Raw genomic sequence first — 20,460 nt, forward strand, 5'->3', positions numbered from 1 at the left:
CTAAAGTTTGACAATAAAAAGCTTAATTATAATGAGGATTGGTGGGGTCATATGATAATATAATTAGTAAAATAAGTAATGATATGGATAAGAAAATATCTTAGTATTTGGTTATTCCTAAATTATCTACTTAATGATTGATTGATTAAGTTAAACAAATATTAAAAATGGATCATCCACCAAATTATCCAAACCGCCGCGATACTTCCTCATTTCTAGAGAGAGAAAGTTAGAGAATCATTTGAGCAAGCAGTCTACTCACAGAGAAAGAGAGAGTCAAAAGAAAGAGAGAAAGAAAGGAGAATTTTGATGAATTTGAAGTTCAATTGTTCTTGCAGTTGAATTTTATATGGTGATTTTGGGTCCTAAATTCCTGAATTTGACCAATTGCAGATTAAGAAGAATGAATGAGTCAAGGTTAGTTTGATTCTTTAAGGTAATACCCAGATTATAATTTTTTATACCCTAATAAAAAAATAAATCGTAATTTTGTTCTGGGAATTGATTTTGCTTGAAGCAATTGTTTGATTTAATGCCTCATTATTCATTTTTTCTGCAATTGAATGCATAGATTAATAGAAATGCTTTTGTTTAATTTCTGTTTTAATGGGTATGTAATTTCAATTCGAATTATAGGTTAGAGATGATGAGTAGCAATTACTGTTGCTTAAATCTTAATAAATCCCCGATTAGTCGGAGTCGAGTAGGCTCTAGATTACTGGGTACGCGCCGTAGTTGTATATTGTGGGTCACTCTCATCATGTTGATGTTGAAATATTGAATTAAATGGGGGAAGGATGAAAGAAGCCAGTGATTGCCCCTCCTCTTTAGGCAACTTGGAGGCCCTTCAATTATTATAAATTAAAGAAATAGGTGCAAAGAACCCCAGAAAAAAAAAGTTCTAATTATGTAAATTAATTGTCTTTTTCTTCACACAAGGTGAGTGAAATTGAGGTTGGAGGTGTAAATGAGCAAATGCAAGTAGGGTATTGCTGGGACCAGCTTAGCTGACCCCATCTCATCTTCTGCAATTTGGATAAATCCATCTACATCATTCATCGTTTCCATTATTTGCCTACTTCCTTGTAATTTCCTAATTTTGAAATATTTTTTTTTTGATTTTTTCTTTATTGTTTATACCTACTAAATCGGTATATAATTTATATGGGAGTGAATTTTTATTTTATTATTAATGTTGTTCATTTTTTTGAGGTGGGGGGTTTTTGCATTCTTGATGCTTTCCTAAATTGGTTATATTGTTAGGGCTGGCAAAATATCTAACAGTTTATTGCTATCTTTGTATGAACTTTTCCTGCCAACTGTTGTAATAATCTTTGTGTTTATTTTCTATTTTTGATGTTGGAAGTTTTGATTTAATTTTATTTGGGTTTTAATGGAATTTCATACTGTCAGATGCTTGGTTCAATTCTTTAGAGTTTTCATTAGCATTATATGTGTGCACAAGGGGAATTTAAAAGGGAAGATGTAAGAATAAGAAAGGTGTCGGTTGGGTTGTCATGTTATGATACCTATTTCGTCGTTTCGATATTTCGAAACAGTAATTGCTATAATTTAGAAAGCTGAACTAGAAAAGGAGATTAAAGTTGGGGATTATGTGTCTTTTAACTTTAAGGTAGAGAAAAGATAAAAGCTTGCCTCACTTTTATTGTTTGAATTTTGTTCACCTTCAATCCTGAACTAAAGTTACCAAACATAAAAAATTTACTGAAAGAAAGGGATAGAAACCATCAAAATCACAGTAGGAGTGAAAGACTAGTAAGTTTGTTGTGGGCCTGTGGCTGTAAGTTCTGTCTTTGTCAAGTAGGAATTGGTGGTTGTATACAGAAATGGTAATTTGAGTAATATTTTTATTTTTATGAATCTATCAACCACCAATTAGGCTATTAGCTTCTCTGTTTTGTATGATTTGTTTCTCTGCAGGCAGCAATCCATTTCCCTAATTGTGTGTAGCCTAAAACTCTTTTTTTTTTTTTTTTTTTTTTTCATTCAAGCTCTTTTTTATTTGGCTGAGCTTGATGCCATCTATTTCTTAATATCCACCTGTCAAATCTTGCATATATGATTTAATGAGTGTTACTCTTAAGATATTTTTTTGAGGCGTAACTGAATATTGGTTTTGCTTTCAATAAATAGGTCCGCATTTCACATGACTCCAATTGTTGAGTTATAGTTCAGTAACCTTTCATTCCACCCCCTCTTTGTTCGGGATTTCATGAATCTGATTGGAGGTAGCCGCTAGTCACCGCATCACCGGTCAGCGCTGATTTTTTTTTGAGTCTGCACCTTTCTTGTTTATGAATCTTGTCTGAAACACCTGTATCTCACTGCCCTATATCCTAGTTAGTTATTAACACAGCCGAAGTAAGTTATATTATCTTTTATTTCCTAGTACTGGATCCTGTGCTTTTGAAGCCCACATTGGTCTGGCTGTTGCTTCAATTGCCTAAACCTCAACTGTACTGGCTGAATGTTTGAGAGTAGATTCAAACAAGATTAGATGACTGTAGACGAAAAGGGCGATAGCAGTTTTTGGAGTAGAGAGCAGGATAAGGCATTTGAGAATGCAATTGCCACTCATTCTGAGGATTTGGAAGATAATTGGGAAAAGATAGCCGCAGATGTGCCTGGGAAGACCTTAGAAGAGGTCAAGAATCACTATGAGCTTCTATTTGAGGATGTAAAGGAGATCGAGGCTGGTCGTGTTCCGTTGCCTTCGTATAGTTCTTCTTCAGAGGGATCTTCAGGTCTTGCTGCTGAAGAAGGAAATGGTGGGAAAAAGGGTCAGTTTGCTAATGCAGGTAGTGAACCCAATCAAGGCAGCAAGGCATCAAAGGCGGATCAGGAACGCCGGAAGGGGATTGCTTGGACAGAGGATGAACACAGGCAAGTTTGCTATCTGATTTTGGTTTTGTATTTAGGTTTCTGTGTTCCTCTACCTGCCTGGCATAAGCAGCTGCTTGCCTGCTGCTATTTTTTTTTTTTTTTAATTGGTTTACTTCAGCAAATTGTTGTCACCTTTTCATTGGATGTTTTCATATTTAATTTTACTCTTGTGATTAGTGATGAGGCAAAAGAGAAAACACTGGAACATTCATTTCTCTTCCCCCTTCTCCTCCTTGAGAAAATGCCAAGTAGAGAGATAAGAAATGAAATTGGTGCTGCTTCTTGCTTATATTAGAGTCTTTTGTTTTGCAAAAATAAGACACGGCAGGTTTTTTTTCCATAATATATAAAACTGGCAGCTTCTCATCCATCTTTTCCGTGTCCAAAAGATGCTTATTCATTTAGTCTGTATATAGGTTGGCAGATCTCTATTTACTTATAAGTTAGGCTTCATTCACAATGAAAAAGTTAATATAGCATAAGTCTATATATTGGTGCAGAATGTTATTTTATGTACGATTTCCATTTCTTTCATCAACTGGGAGCTGTATGATGCCCTGATGAGTGGGCAATGCACAAATTTGCACCAATTTGAGGAAGCTACAGTAAAGATAGTCATAGTAGGTTTGCCTAGCTGCCCCCTTTTTCTTGGGATTTTTTTTTCTTCTTTTTTTGATTGGAAGAGGGGGGGGGGGGGGTTTGATGGAAGCATGTCAAGGGAAAAGTCTAAGTTTGTATCATAAAGTAGTTGCTCTTCAAATGAGAATTCAAGTCTATAGTAAGTGGCTCATGACTTTAGCTTGTTGCTGTCACCTGTTATCAATAAATAATTGAATTATTGTTTTAGACATATATCAATAATGCTTTTAAAATTGTGTCATACTGTGCTAGCCAATTAGGTTGTTTATTCTACGAATTTTCCAAACTTCATGTAGTGCAATATGAAGTCGTACTAATTTACTTTTTGTCTGCTCAAGAATTGGTTGGTGAGAGGAGGTAAAAGAAAAACAACTATTGAGGGGTAGATAATAGGAAGTATTAAAGAAGATGGAAAGGGTTGAGTTAGTGGACATAGTTCAATATTGGATTATATTGCAGTGAATAGCAGTGCATATTAATAAAAAAAATTGGAACTTTGTGATTTAGTTATGTTTCAGTTGGGTTTGCAATTTGCTTTTATATAATGATGAAAGTGTTAAGTAACAGGAAGGAATAAGTTTATGTTGAGTAATGCATTAAACACATATATAGAATTGACGATTAAGTTAATTATAATCTATGTATATATTAAAATAGAAAGGAAATATATGCTGATTGTGATTAGGGAGTATCTAAAGGCTGTTGGTGCTAAAGAACAATGGCCAGTGACCGATGATGGAGAGGATCTGTGGCAGTTTTGAGATTAGAAAAAGGAAGGAGGTCTAAATACGCTCGAGTGAGATAGCTAGATGCATTTTTTACCTTGCCCCTGTAAATGGACTGAGATTACTCATGCTTATAACAATAAAACAGAGAGAAAAGATTGGTTCTTTGATTAAACTAGATAATTTGATTTTTGATAAATTGATTTATTAAGAAGAAATAATAAAGATGGAAGCTTGAAAGATAGGTTAATAGCTTGAGGCTATCACTCTCTAACCGTGACTTGAGGCCATAACTCTCCAGGTTTCCCAATACAAATTTTTGCATATCTTCCTTCTACTACTCTCTACCTATTTATATCACTTAGCTAAGCAAGTACTCTCTCAAAACAGCTTGAGGCTATCACTCTTTAACCATGGCTTGAGGCCATAACTCTCTAGGTTTCACAATAAAATTTTGACTATCTTCCTTCTACTACTCTCTACCTATTTATACTACTTAGCTAAGTTTATAAATTTTTGCCTTTATCCCTAAAAGCCAACTTGGCAGCTAATAAGCCAACACAACAACTACAGCAGCTTTAAGGTAGTGCTTCCTCTTGTGGTGGTGTGTTAGCCTACCCCTTTTTTCTACCTCTTGCTGCAACTGTGAAAGATAGGTGGTGTATTGGCCTGATTCTTACAGCCCCCAACAGCTAAACCACCTGCATAATATGAAGAGATTTTGTTATTATGCTTGAGCATCCAGAAAAAGGATATTTAGCAAGGATGTTACTGGTGATTCCTCTAATAATTACAATGAAGAGGAAAGATGTCAAGGAACAAGGTGTTTGTCAAAATCTATGCTGTCTATCATATGAAGCATTTATTTTCAATCGGATGCCAGGGATCACACATCTTGGCCAATATCGGTAGGGATTTAGTAATTATGAAGTCCTAATTTTATGTGGATAACTGTTATTCATTTCTGATTTCTGTTGGGACCAGAATTTTAACTCGTGAAATATGAATATGGGCCATATGGCTCAGTCATCAAGTGTAAGACAGTAATATAGTTTGGTTGTACATTGTGTCAGCTGTCTCTACTCCCTTCTACATTTGGCTGATCTTGTGAGTTAGTGATGCCTTTTTTTATGACAAGAGCCAAGCCTTTTAGTACATGGCTTATTTTCTTCAACATATACATCAGTTGTGAGAAGACTTGAGAGTTGAGATTGTCTTGTAAATGCTCCTTGATGTCTCCTGCTCTTCAGTTGCTTGATTTGCTTGAGAAGATGGTAGGGAGCAGAAGCTTACTATTCTAAAAGCTTTCTTCTGAAGCAGTGTTTCAATTGTACAAAAAATTTCTTTTAAGATCATGCTTTGTACTAAGTGGATGGTCACACCAATTTTATGGATCTTGGGGACAACTGTTTAGTTCGTGCTTACATATTTTAAGACAAACCTGTTTCCACAAGGGTTTTGTTTGTGACCATATGACAAACTCTGATGTTCTAGCGTTCTTATGTGCTGTCAAGTAGTAGGTAGGTCAACAAAAGATCCTCTTTGTAGTTGTATAGAGAAGGCTGTGAATGTCTTCCCCTTCTCTAACTCCATCTGGAGCTAATTAAGGCACTGGGAAAATGAAGAGGCAGAATCGCACCATATTTTATATGCAGTAATTAATAGCAAAATTTTATATGTGGTACAGGCAGCATTTAAATTGCTTGCACAACAGAGTTAGTCATTATGTTCCCTCTAGTTTTAATAACTAAGATTCCTATCGTGAGAGCGTATTTGATCATGGTGCATTGCTGTTTACGTCTTTTCCAGCTAGTGTTATTAGAGATTGGGGTGTCACCATATGGCTACAAAGAGGATGTACTTTAATTCTAATCAAGTTGTTTTGCTTCCTTATTTGAGCATTGTTAGCTGTGGTGTGACTATGGATGTTACTGTGTTGTGCCTTCGTACCTGTGGGCTGACCAGGAATGGCCTGTGGTGTGGCATGGTGGCCTCAGGCCGTGCTGTTTGTGCCATCAAGTACAAAGGGTTGGTCCATAACACAGCATGACCCCACATACCTTTTGTGCTGTGCCTATACTTAATTTTTGTGCTTTATCATACTTTGCTGTTGTGGCATGATGGGAGTTCACTTCCCAGAATTGAGGCCTAGGCATGATCCAGAACACAAAGTGTCATGCTGGGTTAGACCATTCCTTTCTCGTGGTGTGTTCAGACTGCGGCAGCCCAGTGAGAACTTTAATTTTGTCATGTAAATGACATGTCCAGTTCAGACCATTTGTTTCAGAATGATTGCAAGTTCTAGTGTCATGTCTCTTTTGAAAGTCTCTCTATTGTGTGTGATTGATTGCGAGTTCTAGTATTATGTCTTTTATAAATGTAATCTTAGAGCCACCAATACTTTGTTTCTTGTCTTTGCTGTCATATCCTGGAAAGCCTGGGACATTGTTGAAAAGGAGACTCCATGCATATGGGGAGTTCATTGCGTTAGCCATACTTATAGGCTTGCTCATCGTATATGGTAAATACGACTATGTTGTTATGTTTACATAATAGATAAAGGTGTGTAGAACTGTAGACTGGCCTCAAGTATTTCGATTGGAACCTCTATTTACTTAAATCACCTTTTTTGAGAATTCTTTGGTGAAAATTGACATGATTGTGGTAAAAGGTAAATAAGAACTGTGATTATTGATCAAAGCATCAATCGCATGTATTAGGATTCAATGTCACGAGATGGCTTTATAAAGAGTCAAAATTATTTCTGGCTTCAAGTATGTTGTTGCCCTACTGTAGAAGTGGTGGTTGATTTACAACCATCTTGTCATTGATACGACAGGAGTTGCCGTGAGATTCAGGAAAGACCTGTCTGAGTTCCTGCTTCAGATTACCTTCATAAAATGAGTTTGATTGGAATTCCTTTGATGGTTACAGTTGATTTTCTAACTTAAAAGTTTTAGTATTTTCATTTCATAGCTGTTTCGTTGCCTGTCTTAAGCAGCTGTTAACACCTGTAAGTAAAATACTCATGGTGCATGGTTGAAGTATAGGGATCAAGTTCCATGATTTAATTTTGTACACAAGAACCCCTCTACTTTTTTGTTCATTTAGATCACATTGCACAGTGTATGTCAGTTTGCTGTTTGTTCATTTTACTTTTATTCTAGAAACTGCTGTAACTTTGTAAATTAATAATAAAAATTAAAAATTGCATACTTTTTAGCGCTGTGCAATTGAGCAATGAAAGTGGAAACTCAAAAACAGTGTTGTTTATGCCTTCAAAGTGTTCAAGGGACTTACCCATGTGGTTGTATATTGTAACACTCCAATGATTCCGTTCCATTGTTAGAAGGACTTAGGTGGGGATTGAAGAGTCCTAGGATATCGTATAATTACAGGCAACTTCAGTATATTATGAAGTTGCTTCTATTTTGTTTGCGTTAGTTACATTGTTGCCTTTGTTGGGTGTTTGGCTATGTTTCTGTTATGAACCTTTTTGTGTTTCTGGTGGTTACTACTCTAAGTGGGGAGATTTAAGTGGGGTAACACAGTGGTTTTCAACTTATTTAGCTGCTAAAAAACTAAGTTGAAGGAAGAACTTTTACATTATATGTATTATCTATATATCCAATTTATAATTTATTTTATATATACGTTTTGTGACAAAATCCAATTTATAATTTGATATAAAGAAGAATAGTGCTTGAGCACGAAGCATGTTTATGCTATATTTTTCTGTTCAGCTATCATTATACTTTGTATGCGGGTCTCTTATTTTACATTGCTTACCTGTTGCATGTTTTATACTTGGTGTGGTTTTCATTTTGGTGTGTATCTATTGTGAACAGGCTATTTCTTCTTGGCCTGGAAAAATATGGAAAAGGTGATTGGCGGAGTATATCTCGGAACTTTGTGGTAACAAGAACACCAACACAAGTGGCAAGCCATGCTCAAAAGTATTTCATTAGGTTGAACTCTATGAATAAAGATAGGAGAAGATCGAGCATTCATGATATCACCAATGTGAACTCTGGGGATGTTTCAGCATCCCAGGGGCCAATTACTGGTCAGGTAAATGCACCTGCATCTGGGACTGCGCCTGGAAAAACTGAAAAACAGGTTGCTCAGCCCCCTGCTGCTCCTTCAGGAGTGGGTATGTATGGCACTCCAACTATTGGACAACCAATTGGTGGGCCATTGGTTTCTGCTGTTGGGACTCCGGTAAATCTTCCACCTCCTCACATGGCTTATGGTGTGCGGGTACCAGTGCCTGGGTCAGTAGTCCCTGGAGCCCCTATGGGCATGGCTCCTTTGACGTATCCGATGCCGCACACCTCTGCTCATAGGTAAGATAGTTGATGATCAACTATATTAGATGTACAAATGGAAAGGAAAGAAAAGTTTGCTTTTCCCCCATGTTTGGGTGGGTAATGGGTTATTTTCTGAAATGAGTTAGAATATGGTTGCCTTGCCTGGGAATACTAGTTGTACTGAGGAACCTTGGTCACTCAAAAATATCATTCTTATACAAACCTAAAATAATTCATAGGGAGGTGAAACTATGCAGTCTTCTTTAGTTTAATTTGTATAGGCAGCTGTGGTAGGATATTGCTGCTCTTAGGGGGAACAACATTATCGTCCCCTAGTTTATTACAAAGATTGTCGTGCTATAATTTAGCAGCTAATTAGTGCAAGTAGTGTAGGTGCTTCTCTTAGCCAATGTTCATCTGTGGATTGTTTTTTTATAGATCCTTTGAGCTGTTTTCATTTAAGACCTCTTTTATTTGTAATTGGACTTTTTGCAAGCAGTTCTTGTGCTGTGTTTTTACATCACCCGATAACTGCAGAAGAAATGGCTACATGTTGCTATGATAAATTTGTTACTCGTATTATTTAGATATGCTATACGTATCTGGTTGTTATTAATGTTTATTTAGAGAACCATCAAGAACAAATGACATTGACGGAATATGATCTCAAATTTTGAATATCACTCTTCTTGTTTATTGTGTATGATGATCCAGCACTGACGTGCCGCACCTTTGTTTGTCATATTGCACTGACATGCGCCTTTATTGTGTATATAATTGCACAATGTAGTCAGTTAATATGGCTTGTTATTGTCTTGCTGATCTGGACATGCGCCTTATCTAGAAATTCGCATGATATTTTACATCAGGCAGTATGTAATCTTGCACTATATGAGGAAGGAAGAATAACGGAATTATGATTTTTTTTTTTTTTTTTTTTGGACGGAATTATGATGTTAGAAAGGCATGCGACAAAATTAAATGGAAGTTGGGTATTCGTCAAAATTGTAGCAGAGAAGACCATCCATATATCTTGGCCAATAATAATTCTTGGATTAATAACTTCGATTTTCCACAATTTATTTCAATTTCAATCTCAATCTAATCTGGTCTAGTCTGATCAATTGTTTTCTATCTATAATCAGATTATGAATAGACGACGTCCAAGTATTGACATGGCCGTGTCTAACTCTATGATTCTATCGTTTATATATAATCACTTCAGTCTAACATTATGTAGCTACAATCTGCTGATTAAGATAGAAGATCCTTTTGAGTAGTGAATTTAGTTAGTCATTATGTTGCATACTCGGTAAAAAGCTATAATTAGTTTTCTTCGGATATTTTGAGGTGGACAAGCATACCACTTTCTCATACCATTTGTATACCTTAACTTAGAACTTCTCATATCTCAACACGCATTTTATACTGGGTCATTCTGCTTGTAAGGAGCTTGCTTGTTTCGGTTTTGTCGGTCACCTAGTTTAACCAACACATATAGTATAAATATGTCAATAAACGATTCCATGCCTGTATTTGGATACTCTACTCTTAGGCATAAAATTTCCAAATGCTATGTCAATAATAAAGGGAATTTAGCTTGTTATTGTAGCCTTGTAGGATACAAAGACAGTTTGCATCTGTGTTGATACTCTGAAGTCTGTTGAGCTGAAGTTAATTTTACTTCAGTAATCAGTGCTAATTGTTACAGATGGAAATGTTTCGCTCAAGCTTGTTAATTCTTAGCTACTGATTGAAATGTAGTGCTTAATTGGAATGAGAAACATAATTAAGGAGTAATGTACAAAAGCAAATTGCGTGCCATCAAAAACTCGAGGGGAAAAACGTCTTTCCATCTCAGAGAAGCTGATGAGTTAACAGTTACAGAGCTAGCCATTCACTACTGTCTACACCTAGCTACATCAGAATCCTAGTTAATTCGGAATATAACTAGTCTGTAGTATTTCTATAAATGTAGCTTTGTGAGACTGCTTGTTGTAAGCATTTTAATGTTTTGTTGTAGTTAACGAATCCCATGAACCAGAACTCAAATTCATCCGCTGTCACTACTTGTAGATACTTTTGCGAAGGCTTTTTCATGTCTTCACTTGGATCCCATTTTCCGATCTTCATTAATGGTATTACTATCTGCATATACATAGATATTTCCACATTAATTAAGTTATTCAATTCAACATACATCAGTATCAGTACTCAAAAAGTTGAGAGTTAAGTGTTGTTAGTTGCATATTGCAGTACCTTGTAGTGGAACCTAAGAGGTTCTCCTGTGGGGGAGGAAACTTTCGCGATTGGCCTGTCACTGCAGAAGGCGAGTTTCTCTGTGGAGATGAATAGGCGACCTGCTATGGGACCTGCTGTGGTGTACAAACTGCAACGAGAAGCCCTCAACAACCGCTCCCCTTCTCGAAGGCTAAAGATTCTTCTAAACAATTTATCAACCCCTCCTACTAAGCTCAGTTTTCCTTTCACTGCATAGTTGGAATTAAATTGTCAGCAAAAATTAATTCTGATCTATATATTATAAAACAGTAATGAAAAATTAAAGCGTGATTTGAACATTAGTGTACATAAAGGTAACATGTATACACGTACCAAGCTTATTCATCGTGGTAAAAACTGATTCCACTTTACGCTGTTTTGTAGTGATCAATGATTTATCTACTTGGCCGGTAGAAGGTCCAGGCAATAGTTTGACGGTAGATGTTTTTCTTGATTGATCATAGCTTATTTTTGACAACCCATTTCGAAGGAGATGATCTCCTAGCATACTCTTCATATGCCTTGACTTAAACGCCTCAGAAGCATTCATTTTACCTTAATTAGTACGACTAATCGATCTCGATATATTAATTTAAGTAATTTTATAAGACTATAGAGAAGATTGTTTAAGGTGATGGAGAGCAAATAGTGTGTATTTTGGTAGTTGATGGTGGGAAGGGAGTTTGTGAAGGTAAGATTGAATCTATTTATAGAGGTCCATTGGAATATTTTTTGAATAAAATTTAGTGGGAATAAGTCATTAATGACTCAGCAAAAGTAAATATGACTACAAATGATTCCTTGCTAAGTAAGTTGCTGATCCAATTCAACTCTCATACATTTTTATTTGATTTGCTTTTCATAAAGTGATGACGAATTAATATTTAATCACTTCTATAATTAGAGTAAAATAAAGCCATCTTTAATTTATGAACCCAACTTCTAACACTATTGAAGCCAAGGAAGTTTATTTAATCTAATCTTATGGCTTTAAGTATTGAAGTCTAAAGAATATTCTCCTCCAATTAACTCATCCTTATCATGACACTCTCATTCAAAATTATCTATCATACTGTCATATATAACTTCTTGTAACTCACCCCTTATTTCTTAATCGATTAGTAATGATGATAGAAAACAATATATAATCCGTATATATGACTATTATGTTGAATAATGGAGAGACATACAAGTTTAGTTTATTTAATTACATACATGTAATCATACTTAACTACAAAGTTACATTATATCTGGAAAAGTTTTAGTGTTTTACCCATATTTATATTTCGCGGTGAGGTTATACTAGACACATCTCATGGCTGAACTATGTAGGAATGACTATAAGAAAATAAGTAAAGATGGATGATAAAGTTAAAAAAAAGTTAGAAAAAGCTATGAATCTAGGTATAAGCATGATGTTAAATCAACATTATTACAATTCTAATAAATTAAACCATAATCATCTTTTTGATGGACCAACTTATATAAGGTAATGTTTATACTAATTTAGTACTTCTTTTCTGCAAGAAAAACATCTTCACATGCATGCCTACGGCCCTAAGCATGCATACACGTAGGCCACAAAAATCAGCTGATCGGATCAGAGTTTTTATATAAAGTGGATAAGCTAACTTAAACCGCTAATCAAGGAGGTGGGTGTGGCATTGCATCACAAAGTTGTTCTGCCACCACAAAAAGCTCTATTGCCGATAGATTTATCATACTCAATTAACTGCTTCAACTGCTTTTACAAACTGTTATTACAAAACAGGGAAAATGTAACAGAGGAAATCAAGTGTTGCCTGATTGCCTAGCTCATTGTACAAGGGATCAAACATGATGACATGAGGGACGCCTTCTTGAATGTGAAATCTTGCCTGAGATCATGTCTTACTTTCATGATTTTTGTCGTGAAGAAGGTAATTAAATTACTCGTTTAAGTTATCGTTTAATATGAAGTAATTTATATATGAGCAATTTGTATGATCTATACATATATATGTTATACTTCGTATGTTGATATTAGTGTGCATGTGTTGCACGAGACTTTTTAAAACAAGACATAAACCGATTGTTCAATGGCGTGAAAATAAACCTACAATATCGAGTTACAATACTATAGAGTAACATACATACCTACATACAAAATTGAGTTACAATTGTACGTACATTAAAGTACCATACATACATGCCCTCAAAAAAAAAAAAAAAAAAAGTAACATACATGCCTACAATATTGAGTTATAATCCTAACATGATTTTTTGGTACATTATTTCAAATATTATATATGGACTGAATGCTAATCATCATTTAGGATTCGGTGCTTAATGCTAACCTAAAGGTTATAGCTCCATAAAATTAAAGCAACAACTGCTTAGCACTGAAGAATTAGTACAACCACCCAAGCCAACTAATTAAATTCTTTGCATGATCATCAAAAAAGATATATGCTTCATTCAAAAATTAGCCAATCACACAACAAAATCCAACTAAAATTTGCAAGTAATTAATTCCAACAACTCAATCTTAGGTGGGGAATTTGTTTGATTGGACAATAATTTATATTTTGGACGTATATTTCCGGCCTCCAACCACAAATTTACATGAGAATATATTCATGCATGTACGATGTATCACTTTTATAATAGTAATAATGTCTAACTTTTAAGGAAATTAAAGAAGATTTGCTAATATTCATGAAAAAAAAAAGAAGATTTGCTAATATTCATGAAACTATATTCATGCATATTCTTTCAAGGTACATAGGTTACGACTTACGATCATTAACTCCATATCTTAGAAAGCATGGTAGGATATCTTCTTTTTCTTTTTATATTAATCTTTTTGCATTATATAGTTTGTTACTTTTATGTATAATTTTGCAATAATTCTCAAATGTTATTATTGGTTATAGTTCAAATATAATGAATGGTTTCCTTAACAATAGGAAGACAAAATTTGATTTGGTTTGACCAACTAAACTGATTGTTTGTATAATGATAGCATACATACTTTTGAGCTGCCATCCCTCCTGGCATAAATTAAATCATCTTTCTGTTATAGTGTGTATTACTTTATTTAAGCTAAATACTTTGTATTTCATTAATTTCATATGACTTGTGCAATATAAATCAAGAGCCCGCTAAAAAAATATATACGTATATCAAATTGGAGGGGATTACTTTAATTTGCACAAGTATAATATATATGTAAGGAATCATGTTAGATTGTACGGTTATTGAGTAACAATTTTTGTTTAATTGTATGAATTCTCCGAATTTGTTATATTTTGCTTAATTAAGAATGTCTGTAAAACTTACTACTATACATCACACTTACTACAAAGGGGGAATTGATATAATATCTCCAAAATCACAACATATTAATCATGTTAGACACATCTTGTGGCAAACATATATGGGTTCGGATTCTTACGTGCTACACATAATAACTTGTAACAAATTAAATAACAATCATTGAATTTATTGGGACAAGTAAATGGGGTAGAAAAGGTTGTGACTTTAGGTAAGCAATTGGATAAATTAGCAAACAAGAAATCTTATACAATCACTAGCTAAATCTTGAATTAGCTATATACTTATTTTTGTTGGACAGTCTTATTAAGGCAATGTTTAATATTATTGTACTGATTGTTAATTTCTGCATGGAAAAAAAACATCATCACATGCAAGCATGAATATTTGATCGATCATAAGTTTACAAGAAAAGAGACTAGACATCAGAAAGTTGCATTGCCAACACAAAAGTTTCAGTGCTGATGCTCCAAAAATATTAAAGGTTTACTCACTTTTACCCAACTAACATCCCTTAACTGCCTCAACCGCATTTGTTTTTTTTTTTTTTTTGAAATTAAATTTTATGCCAATAGGTATAGTAAAACCAAACAAAGCTTTTCTTGATTGATTATTTGTAAACAGAACAAGCATGGCATCTCTTAAAAAAAAGAAATATTTTTCCAATTTCTATATATCTTTATTTGAGTTGGACTAATTGATCGCCTAATAACAGTTAGAAAGCTAGTCCCTCCGTCTCATTGTTGATCGCCTAAATAATAATCTTTTTGTTGTACGTACTATTTCGTAGTTTCAAATGTATTACAATCCGTTTTAAAGTTGTGCAACAAAATTACAAAACTAAATAGGAAAATTGGGAGTAAATTTAATTTGGATTAGTTGTTAACTTGTTAGATCCTTAATACATGTATTAAATTTGTATTTGTTGATAATTTGAAGATCCAAGGATGATGTGAAATGTCTAAAAATATCAAGATTTACCAATCAACCTCATTCCTCCTCTTATAATAATACATATATATGAGCGCGCCCAGGTTTCTCAAATTGATAAACAACAAACGTTTATCAAATGGCATTCTCGTAATTATTTTGCCTAATTTTCGGCGAAAAGCAATTAAATAATACATTAATGGTCCCAGTCTAGCTGGTAGTGAAGGACCCTTAGTAACGGATAGTTGTTAACGCTTAGAACAACTTCATCAACTGATGAAGTTACTTTTTCAGAAGAAAGAGAAAAGAACTCCTCGAAGGTCATAGCAACAATGTCAACAAGCTTGTCAACTCAACCACCATTTCCACCACCATATATATTTCCGGCGGCTGCGCCGCCAATTAAACGAAAACCCTAAGAGAAAATGGTGAAATTAAGGGTATGGTTAACCCTAAAGGGTAAGGTTTATCTTCGTCCTCCATTAAAGATCGATGCTTGAGAGTATGTGCATGTTTCCTTCTCCGTTAAAGCTGAGGAAGATGAAAGCTAAGAACTTCATTCTTGGAATGAAAAATTAATACTTTATGTAAGTGAGCTTACCATTTTTAGATTATACTTACCATTACTAATTGTCCATCTCCAATGGTCGAGTGGTATGGTAGAACAATTGAGCTGCTATGGCATAGGAGGAGAGAGAAATTACAGGAGAGAGGATAAGAGAGAAATTAAAGTACTGCCCTTAACTTTTCAGATGAAAGTACTAGAAGGCCCCTTGATAAACGGGGCTTGTTTCTCAACATGATAAACTTGAATTTGCTCCATATATATATAAAACGTCATGACATAAATGGTTTCCTCCACTACTTACTAGATAACATTTCTTGTTCTCTATTCAATTATAAGTTGCTCAAAATTTCTTTCATATATAGTATATTGTAACTAAGCTTGAATATCAAAGTAGTGAGACGGGATATGAATGCTCAAAAGAGTTTCAGTGATGAATCTGATGATTATTTTATGTACAACTATGAAGAGTTTGCTTCAAGATGTTATACTGTTTTTCAAAATCAAACATTAAAACCAACAATAATGTACCGCGAATATGATCAAGAATAGAAAATGCAACCTAATTAGGTTCTTATTATAATACGTGAACCAAACAATACCTATTTAAGTAGTAACACCAATATGAGGAGGGAACAAGGGAAAAGAGAGAATACTCGATATGTCATTGTATGTAGTTATTTATACCCGAATGTTAAACAAACTTTTGGGTGTTATGATTTATGAAGTTAAATTAAGAAAACTTTGTTGCATATGAGTATCCTTAAATTTGAAAAAACTTTTTATCTTAACTATTTAAATCTTCCTGATATGAAAAAAGCACTTTTTAAACTTCCAAAAGTATGTTTTATGACTCAAAAGTTACTACGCATTGCAACGATATGATGCTGATTCAAGCATGAAATGGTGGCCATATATGTTTTACTAATTCAATTCTATGGTGGCAGAACTTGCCATGCATGAGTCACACTCACACCTCAATCTTGCAAGTTCACACATCAGCAAGAAAGTGAAATTTAACTGAACGTGTCTAACTAATTCACGTTTGGATATACGTCGACTTTTTACTCAAATTGAGATAGGAAATAAAACATGTTCTAAACTTTAACTTGTCGAGTGGTTCTTCTTCAGGTAAATAGTTTCAACAAATCTTTAAAGGTGTACGGTTATGAAAATAGATCAATATCAAAGAAAATGTCACAATAAATTTAATACTATTAACGTCATCACATTAATGAGTGCACCTAGCTAGTGCTAGATTATTCCGACCTCTAGTAATTAAATAGATCAAAAGTTGTACGAAGTATGTAAACAATCAAAGAACCTCTTTCAAAATAATGGATAATAATAATGTTGATCAATAATTCAATGTAGTTATTTAGATTAAAACAATATACATTATTGTTAATTATCTCGACGTACCTCTAACCCTTCTCTAACAGAATTTAATTAGTTGCGAATACAAAATTCTTTAATTTTAATAAGGTGGGTTTTGATAGATTTGTACTGATAGTTTGGCCTTTCAGATTCTTCAAAAGCTTCTTTGCTTACACAAGCATACATGGATGGTTTGTGCATCATCATCTATCACCTTACTCGTACATATTACTAATTATGGTTAGACTAGATTAATTATGTAACCAAAAGAAAGATTATAGGTAAAACTAAAATAACCAAATTAAGGCCAATTTTTCTAAAGTTGAGTTTGGATCTATTTGTTTCCTCTTTACAAAAAGGAACAAAACATCAGAACATGGTATCAACTACCAACTTCTTGAATAAGAAAAATAAATCATAAAATTTTGGATGCTTGTCTAAAAGTTTCAAGATTATTCTATATCCAACTTGCTCCATTCTTACTACTAGTATATATATATACATATTCTCGTATTCATTCACCATCATAAGCATCTTAAGTCCTCATTCGATTTCAAACTCGAAAAGAGCTTACTGATAGCAAAAAAAAAATTGTTTAACAAGGTCTAAATTTTTACAAGAAATGGAAGGAGCAGATGCATTCAGATCCTTAAAGTGTATGCTAGGTGATCATGTCCTTAGAATTGAGTCGTCGATAAATGATCAAAACAAACTTGTGAAGTTGTTACCAGCACCATCTAGCCGTAGTGCAGATGGGTGTAACTCAAAAAATATGATTCAGAGTAAAAAAGAATCAGTTATCAGCACAATGAACAAGCTCGGTATGTTAAAAACAGAATAATATGTGCAATTTTAATAACTAAACTCTTTATGATTTCTAGGACTAAATTTTTTTATATACTGATTTGTTTTAACAGCAAAAGGGAAGCTGAGTTTAGGAGCAAAGATTCTGCAAGTAGGCGGGGTTGAAAAAGTATTCAGACGAATATTTACTGTCAGTGAAGGAGAAAAGCTTCTGAAGGCTTCTCAGTGCCGTTTGTTTACCACAGCCGGAGCTCTTACAGGCCGCCTTTTTATCTCCACGGAAAATCTGGCTTTCTGCAGCGACAAAGCCGTTGCCAAGTATTCTTCTCCTTCAGGAGAAACTTGTAGATATCATTACAAGGTATATCAATTTTACTAACTAATTTAATCATATAGTACTGTCAATCAATCTATAAAATATCAGACTGTTCTGTTTTAATGTTTAAACTGATGAAGTGTATTATTGATCTAAATGCAGGTTGTAATCCCTCTAAGAAATATCAAGCAAGCCAACCAAAGTGAAAATGTAAAGAAGCCATCGAAAAAGTACCTACAAGTTGTGACCAATGATGAGTATGAGTTCTGGTTCGCGGGATTCCTGAATTACAAGAAAACTTTCAAAAGCCTACAACAAGCACTTTCTGCGACACTATGAGCCTTAATTCCATGGTTCATAATTGAGTGAAAGCTTGACATGGATTAATTAGTAGGAAAATCATTTATTTTTCTACAATGATCAATCAGGCCGGCTTTATGTAGATATATATGTAAACAAGAGTAGCTTTGTAAATGCTGTTTAGGATTACTGAAACATTTTATCTTCAGTAAATGAACCTGTCCATGCAGCAGTATTAAGTAGACAAAAATTGTATAACTCAATTTTCAGAAACAGGATGGTTTAAACTTTAAAGCTATCTCTTATTTGATGAATAATGTCACTGAAAAGCAAATTTATGACTCGCGATTTGATATGATTATCTTTAGGCCTTGCAAGACGTAATAGACAGCACATATCTGAGCCCCGAATTGATTTTCATATTGTACTACAACTCGATAGAAATCAAGAACATCTATATAGCAGAATACTGAATAATTTTTAAGATGAATATTTTCCTATAGATAACTCATGCCTAGTCAAAATCTGGTAGAATGAACAGATTAAATCTGGTAAAAGAAGGTAGGAAATACGAAGTATGTTATTAGAACAATTTGAATTTCTACCTAGCATTTACGGCTGCTCCAAAAAAGTACAGCATATTGTCTACATAGTCACATAGATCAGAAGAGCTTACAACATGGTGTACCTTAAGGTTGCATAACAGCTATTGTCAATTTGTCAGGTTTGTTGCCTTAATATTTTGTTTTTTGGCTCCTTGGTTGCGTAACAACCACACTCGGGTTTGTTGCCTTAGGACGTCTACATGTATGGAACACGGTCACATAATAAAGATGGTTAGTGGTTACTTAGCTTGACCAAATAAATATGGACCAGTAGTTGATCATACAACTAAGGCATCACCAAGTGGTTGCGCAGGACAGAATAACAGTTTTAAGTACTTGCTGAAGTATTTGGATGTGCCAAGTGTTAATAGTCATACACGGGGTAACCTTTACCCCCAAACTCATACTCTTGCTTAGTGCTATACTGTAATATATGCTTCTTCCTTGGTTAGTACATATAACTATTTCTATACAAAATTTAACTTTAATTTTGACTAAATAAGTAAAACATAAATTTTATTATATAAGATGTCATGACATTTGATTCAATACATATATTCAGTGTATCAACGTTTGATTATTCATTCCTTTGAGGTTTTTTTGGAGATGTTAATGACCAAAGTTCGACATTAATTAATAAGCATGAAAGTCAAATCGTTACATGTATTTAGAAATGGAGTAAATAGTCGATGTCTAATCTTGAAGCTAATTTTATTTTATGTAATTATGAATCTTAATTGATAGTGAAAGAGTCAATGGATGTCCAATTCCAGATATTTTATGAATTATATATGAACCTCTTCCTGATATTTTTCCTGTCAACAGACTTTCAGATGACCAGAAGCTGATTCAGCTAACTTTTTGTTGCATGTGAGTATCCTAAATGTTTGGGGAAGTTTTAATTTTTAACCTTTCCAAAGCAAATCTACCTGAATCCAAGCCTAAGGAATATCCTTCATTAGGAAATTAAAGGAAAAAGTAAACTATCCTTGCCCAAAGTATATGTTTTCTGACTCAAAAGTTGTTATAGAATATAGATTGCAATGTTGCTGATTCATATATGACATTGCTACTGTCCATGATTTTTTTTAATCTTTCCCACGACGGTAATCCTTGTGTCAAACTCACACCTCAATCCTGCAAGCTTACAGTTCAGCAGAATCAACCAAAAAACAGAACGACAACATAAACGCGATCAAAAGAATCAGTGCAATGGAAGTAATGTGTGGAATCTGCTTATCAATGTATAAATCAACATCAGTTATTAGTAAACTATCAAATCTGTCAGCCAAGTCAGTTTTAAGTTGGCTAAACTGATCAGATTTGTACAGGTCAATTGTTAGGTCTTTTTTTAAAAAATCGGCTTTATAACAGGCTGCAGGCCTTATAA

At 34.1% G+C, this 20,460-nt stretch overlaps 3 protein-coding genes across 5 annotated transcripts; 2 read left to right on the forward strand and 1 right to left on the reverse strand.

Annotated features, from left to right (window-relative positions):
- Positions 1–188: 188 nt before the first annotated feature.
- On the forward strand, positions 189–9,258 carry LOC145558174 (transcription factor SRM1-like). 3 transcript variants are annotated; one of them, XM_081619322.1, is made up of 3 exons: positions 189–436; positions 2,155–2,904; positions 8,117–9,258. In XM_081619322.1, the coding sequence occupies exons 2-3, from the start codon at positions 2,519–2,521 to the stop codon at positions 8,616–8,618; spliced, it is 888 nt and encodes a 295-aa protein (XP_081475448.1). In that variant the 5' UTR covers positions 189–436; positions 2,155–2,518; the 3' UTR covers positions 8,619–9,258. The 3 variants fall into 3 exon arrangements, with proteins under 3 accessions (XP_081475448.1, XP_081475447.1, XP_081475449.1); XM_081619321.1 differs by having other exon boundaries at positions 189–417; XM_081619323.1 differs by lacking the exon at positions 189–436 and adding an exon at positions 934–1,085.
- Positions 9,259–10,380: 1,122 nt separating this feature from the next.
- Positions 10,381–11,523, reverse strand: LOC145559318 (GEM-like protein 4). The gene is made up of 3 exons (XM_081620741.1): positions 11,192–11,523; positions 10,838–11,067; positions 10,381–10,726 (listed from the first exon to the last, which is right to left on the reverse strand). The coding sequence occupies exons 1-3, from the start codon at positions 11,406–11,408 to the stop codon at positions 10,529–10,531; spliced, it is 645 nt and encodes a 214-aa protein (XP_081476867.1). The 5' UTR covers positions 11,409–11,523; the 3' UTR covers positions 10,381–10,528.
- A 5,985-nt stretch (positions 11,524–17,508) lies between these two features.
- On the forward strand, positions 17,509–18,792 carry LOC145559319 (GEM-like protein 4). The gene is made up of 3 exons (XM_081620742.1): positions 17,509–17,866; positions 17,963–18,210; positions 18,328–18,792. Exons 1-3 carry the CDS (start codon positions 17,668–17,670, stop codon positions 18,502–18,504), a joined length of 624 nt encoding a protein of 207 aa, XP_081476868.1. The 5' UTR covers positions 17,509–17,667; the 3' UTR covers positions 18,505–18,792.
- The last annotated feature ends 1,668 nt before the right edge of the window (positions 18,793–20,460 follow it).

This window comes from Chenopodium album, chromosome 9 (genome assembly GCF_948465745.1).
Source record: "Chenopodium album chromosome 9, dcCheAlbu1.1, whole genome shotgun sequence".
NCBI lineage: Eukaryota > Viridiplantae > Streptophyta > Magnoliopsida > Caryophyllales > Amaranthaceae > Chenopodium > Chenopodium album.

Excerpts from the sequence above, each read along its gene's own strand:
- LOC145559319 (XM_081620742.1), top strand. The coding sequence starts at position 17,668 with ATGGAAGGAGCAGATGCATTCAGATCCTTAAAGTGTATGCTAGGTGAT. Across the intron at positions 17,867-17,962 it reads CAGCACAATGAACAAGCTCG|CAAAAGGGAAGCTGAGTTTA; the intron begins GTATGTTAAAAA and ends TTGTTTTAACAG. Across the intron at positions 18,211-18,327 it reads CTTGTAGATATCATTACAAG|GTTGTAATCCCTCTAAGAAA; the intron begins GTATATCAATTT and ends ATCTAAATGCAG.
- LOC145559318 (XM_081620741.1), bottom strand. The coding sequence starts at position 11,408 with ATGAATGCTTCTGAGGCGTTTAAGTCAAGGCATATGAAGAGTATGCTA. Across the intron at positions 11,068-11,191 it reads TACCACGATGAATAAGCTTG|TGAAAGGAAAACTGAGCTTA; the intron begins GTACGTGTATAC and ends CCAACTATGCAG. Across the intron at positions 10,727-10,837 it reads CTCTTAGGTTCCACTACAAG|ATAGTAATACCATTAATGAA; the intron begins GTACTGCAATAT and ends ATGTATATGCAG.
- LOC145558174 (XM_081619322.1), top strand. The coding sequence starts at position 2,519 with ATGACTGTAGACGAAAAGGGCGATAGCAGTTTTTGGAGTAGAGAGCAG. Across the intron at positions 2,905-8,116 it reads TGGACAGAGGATGAACACAG|GCTATTTCTTCTTGGCCTGG; the intron begins GCAAGTTTGCTA and ends TATTGTGAACAG.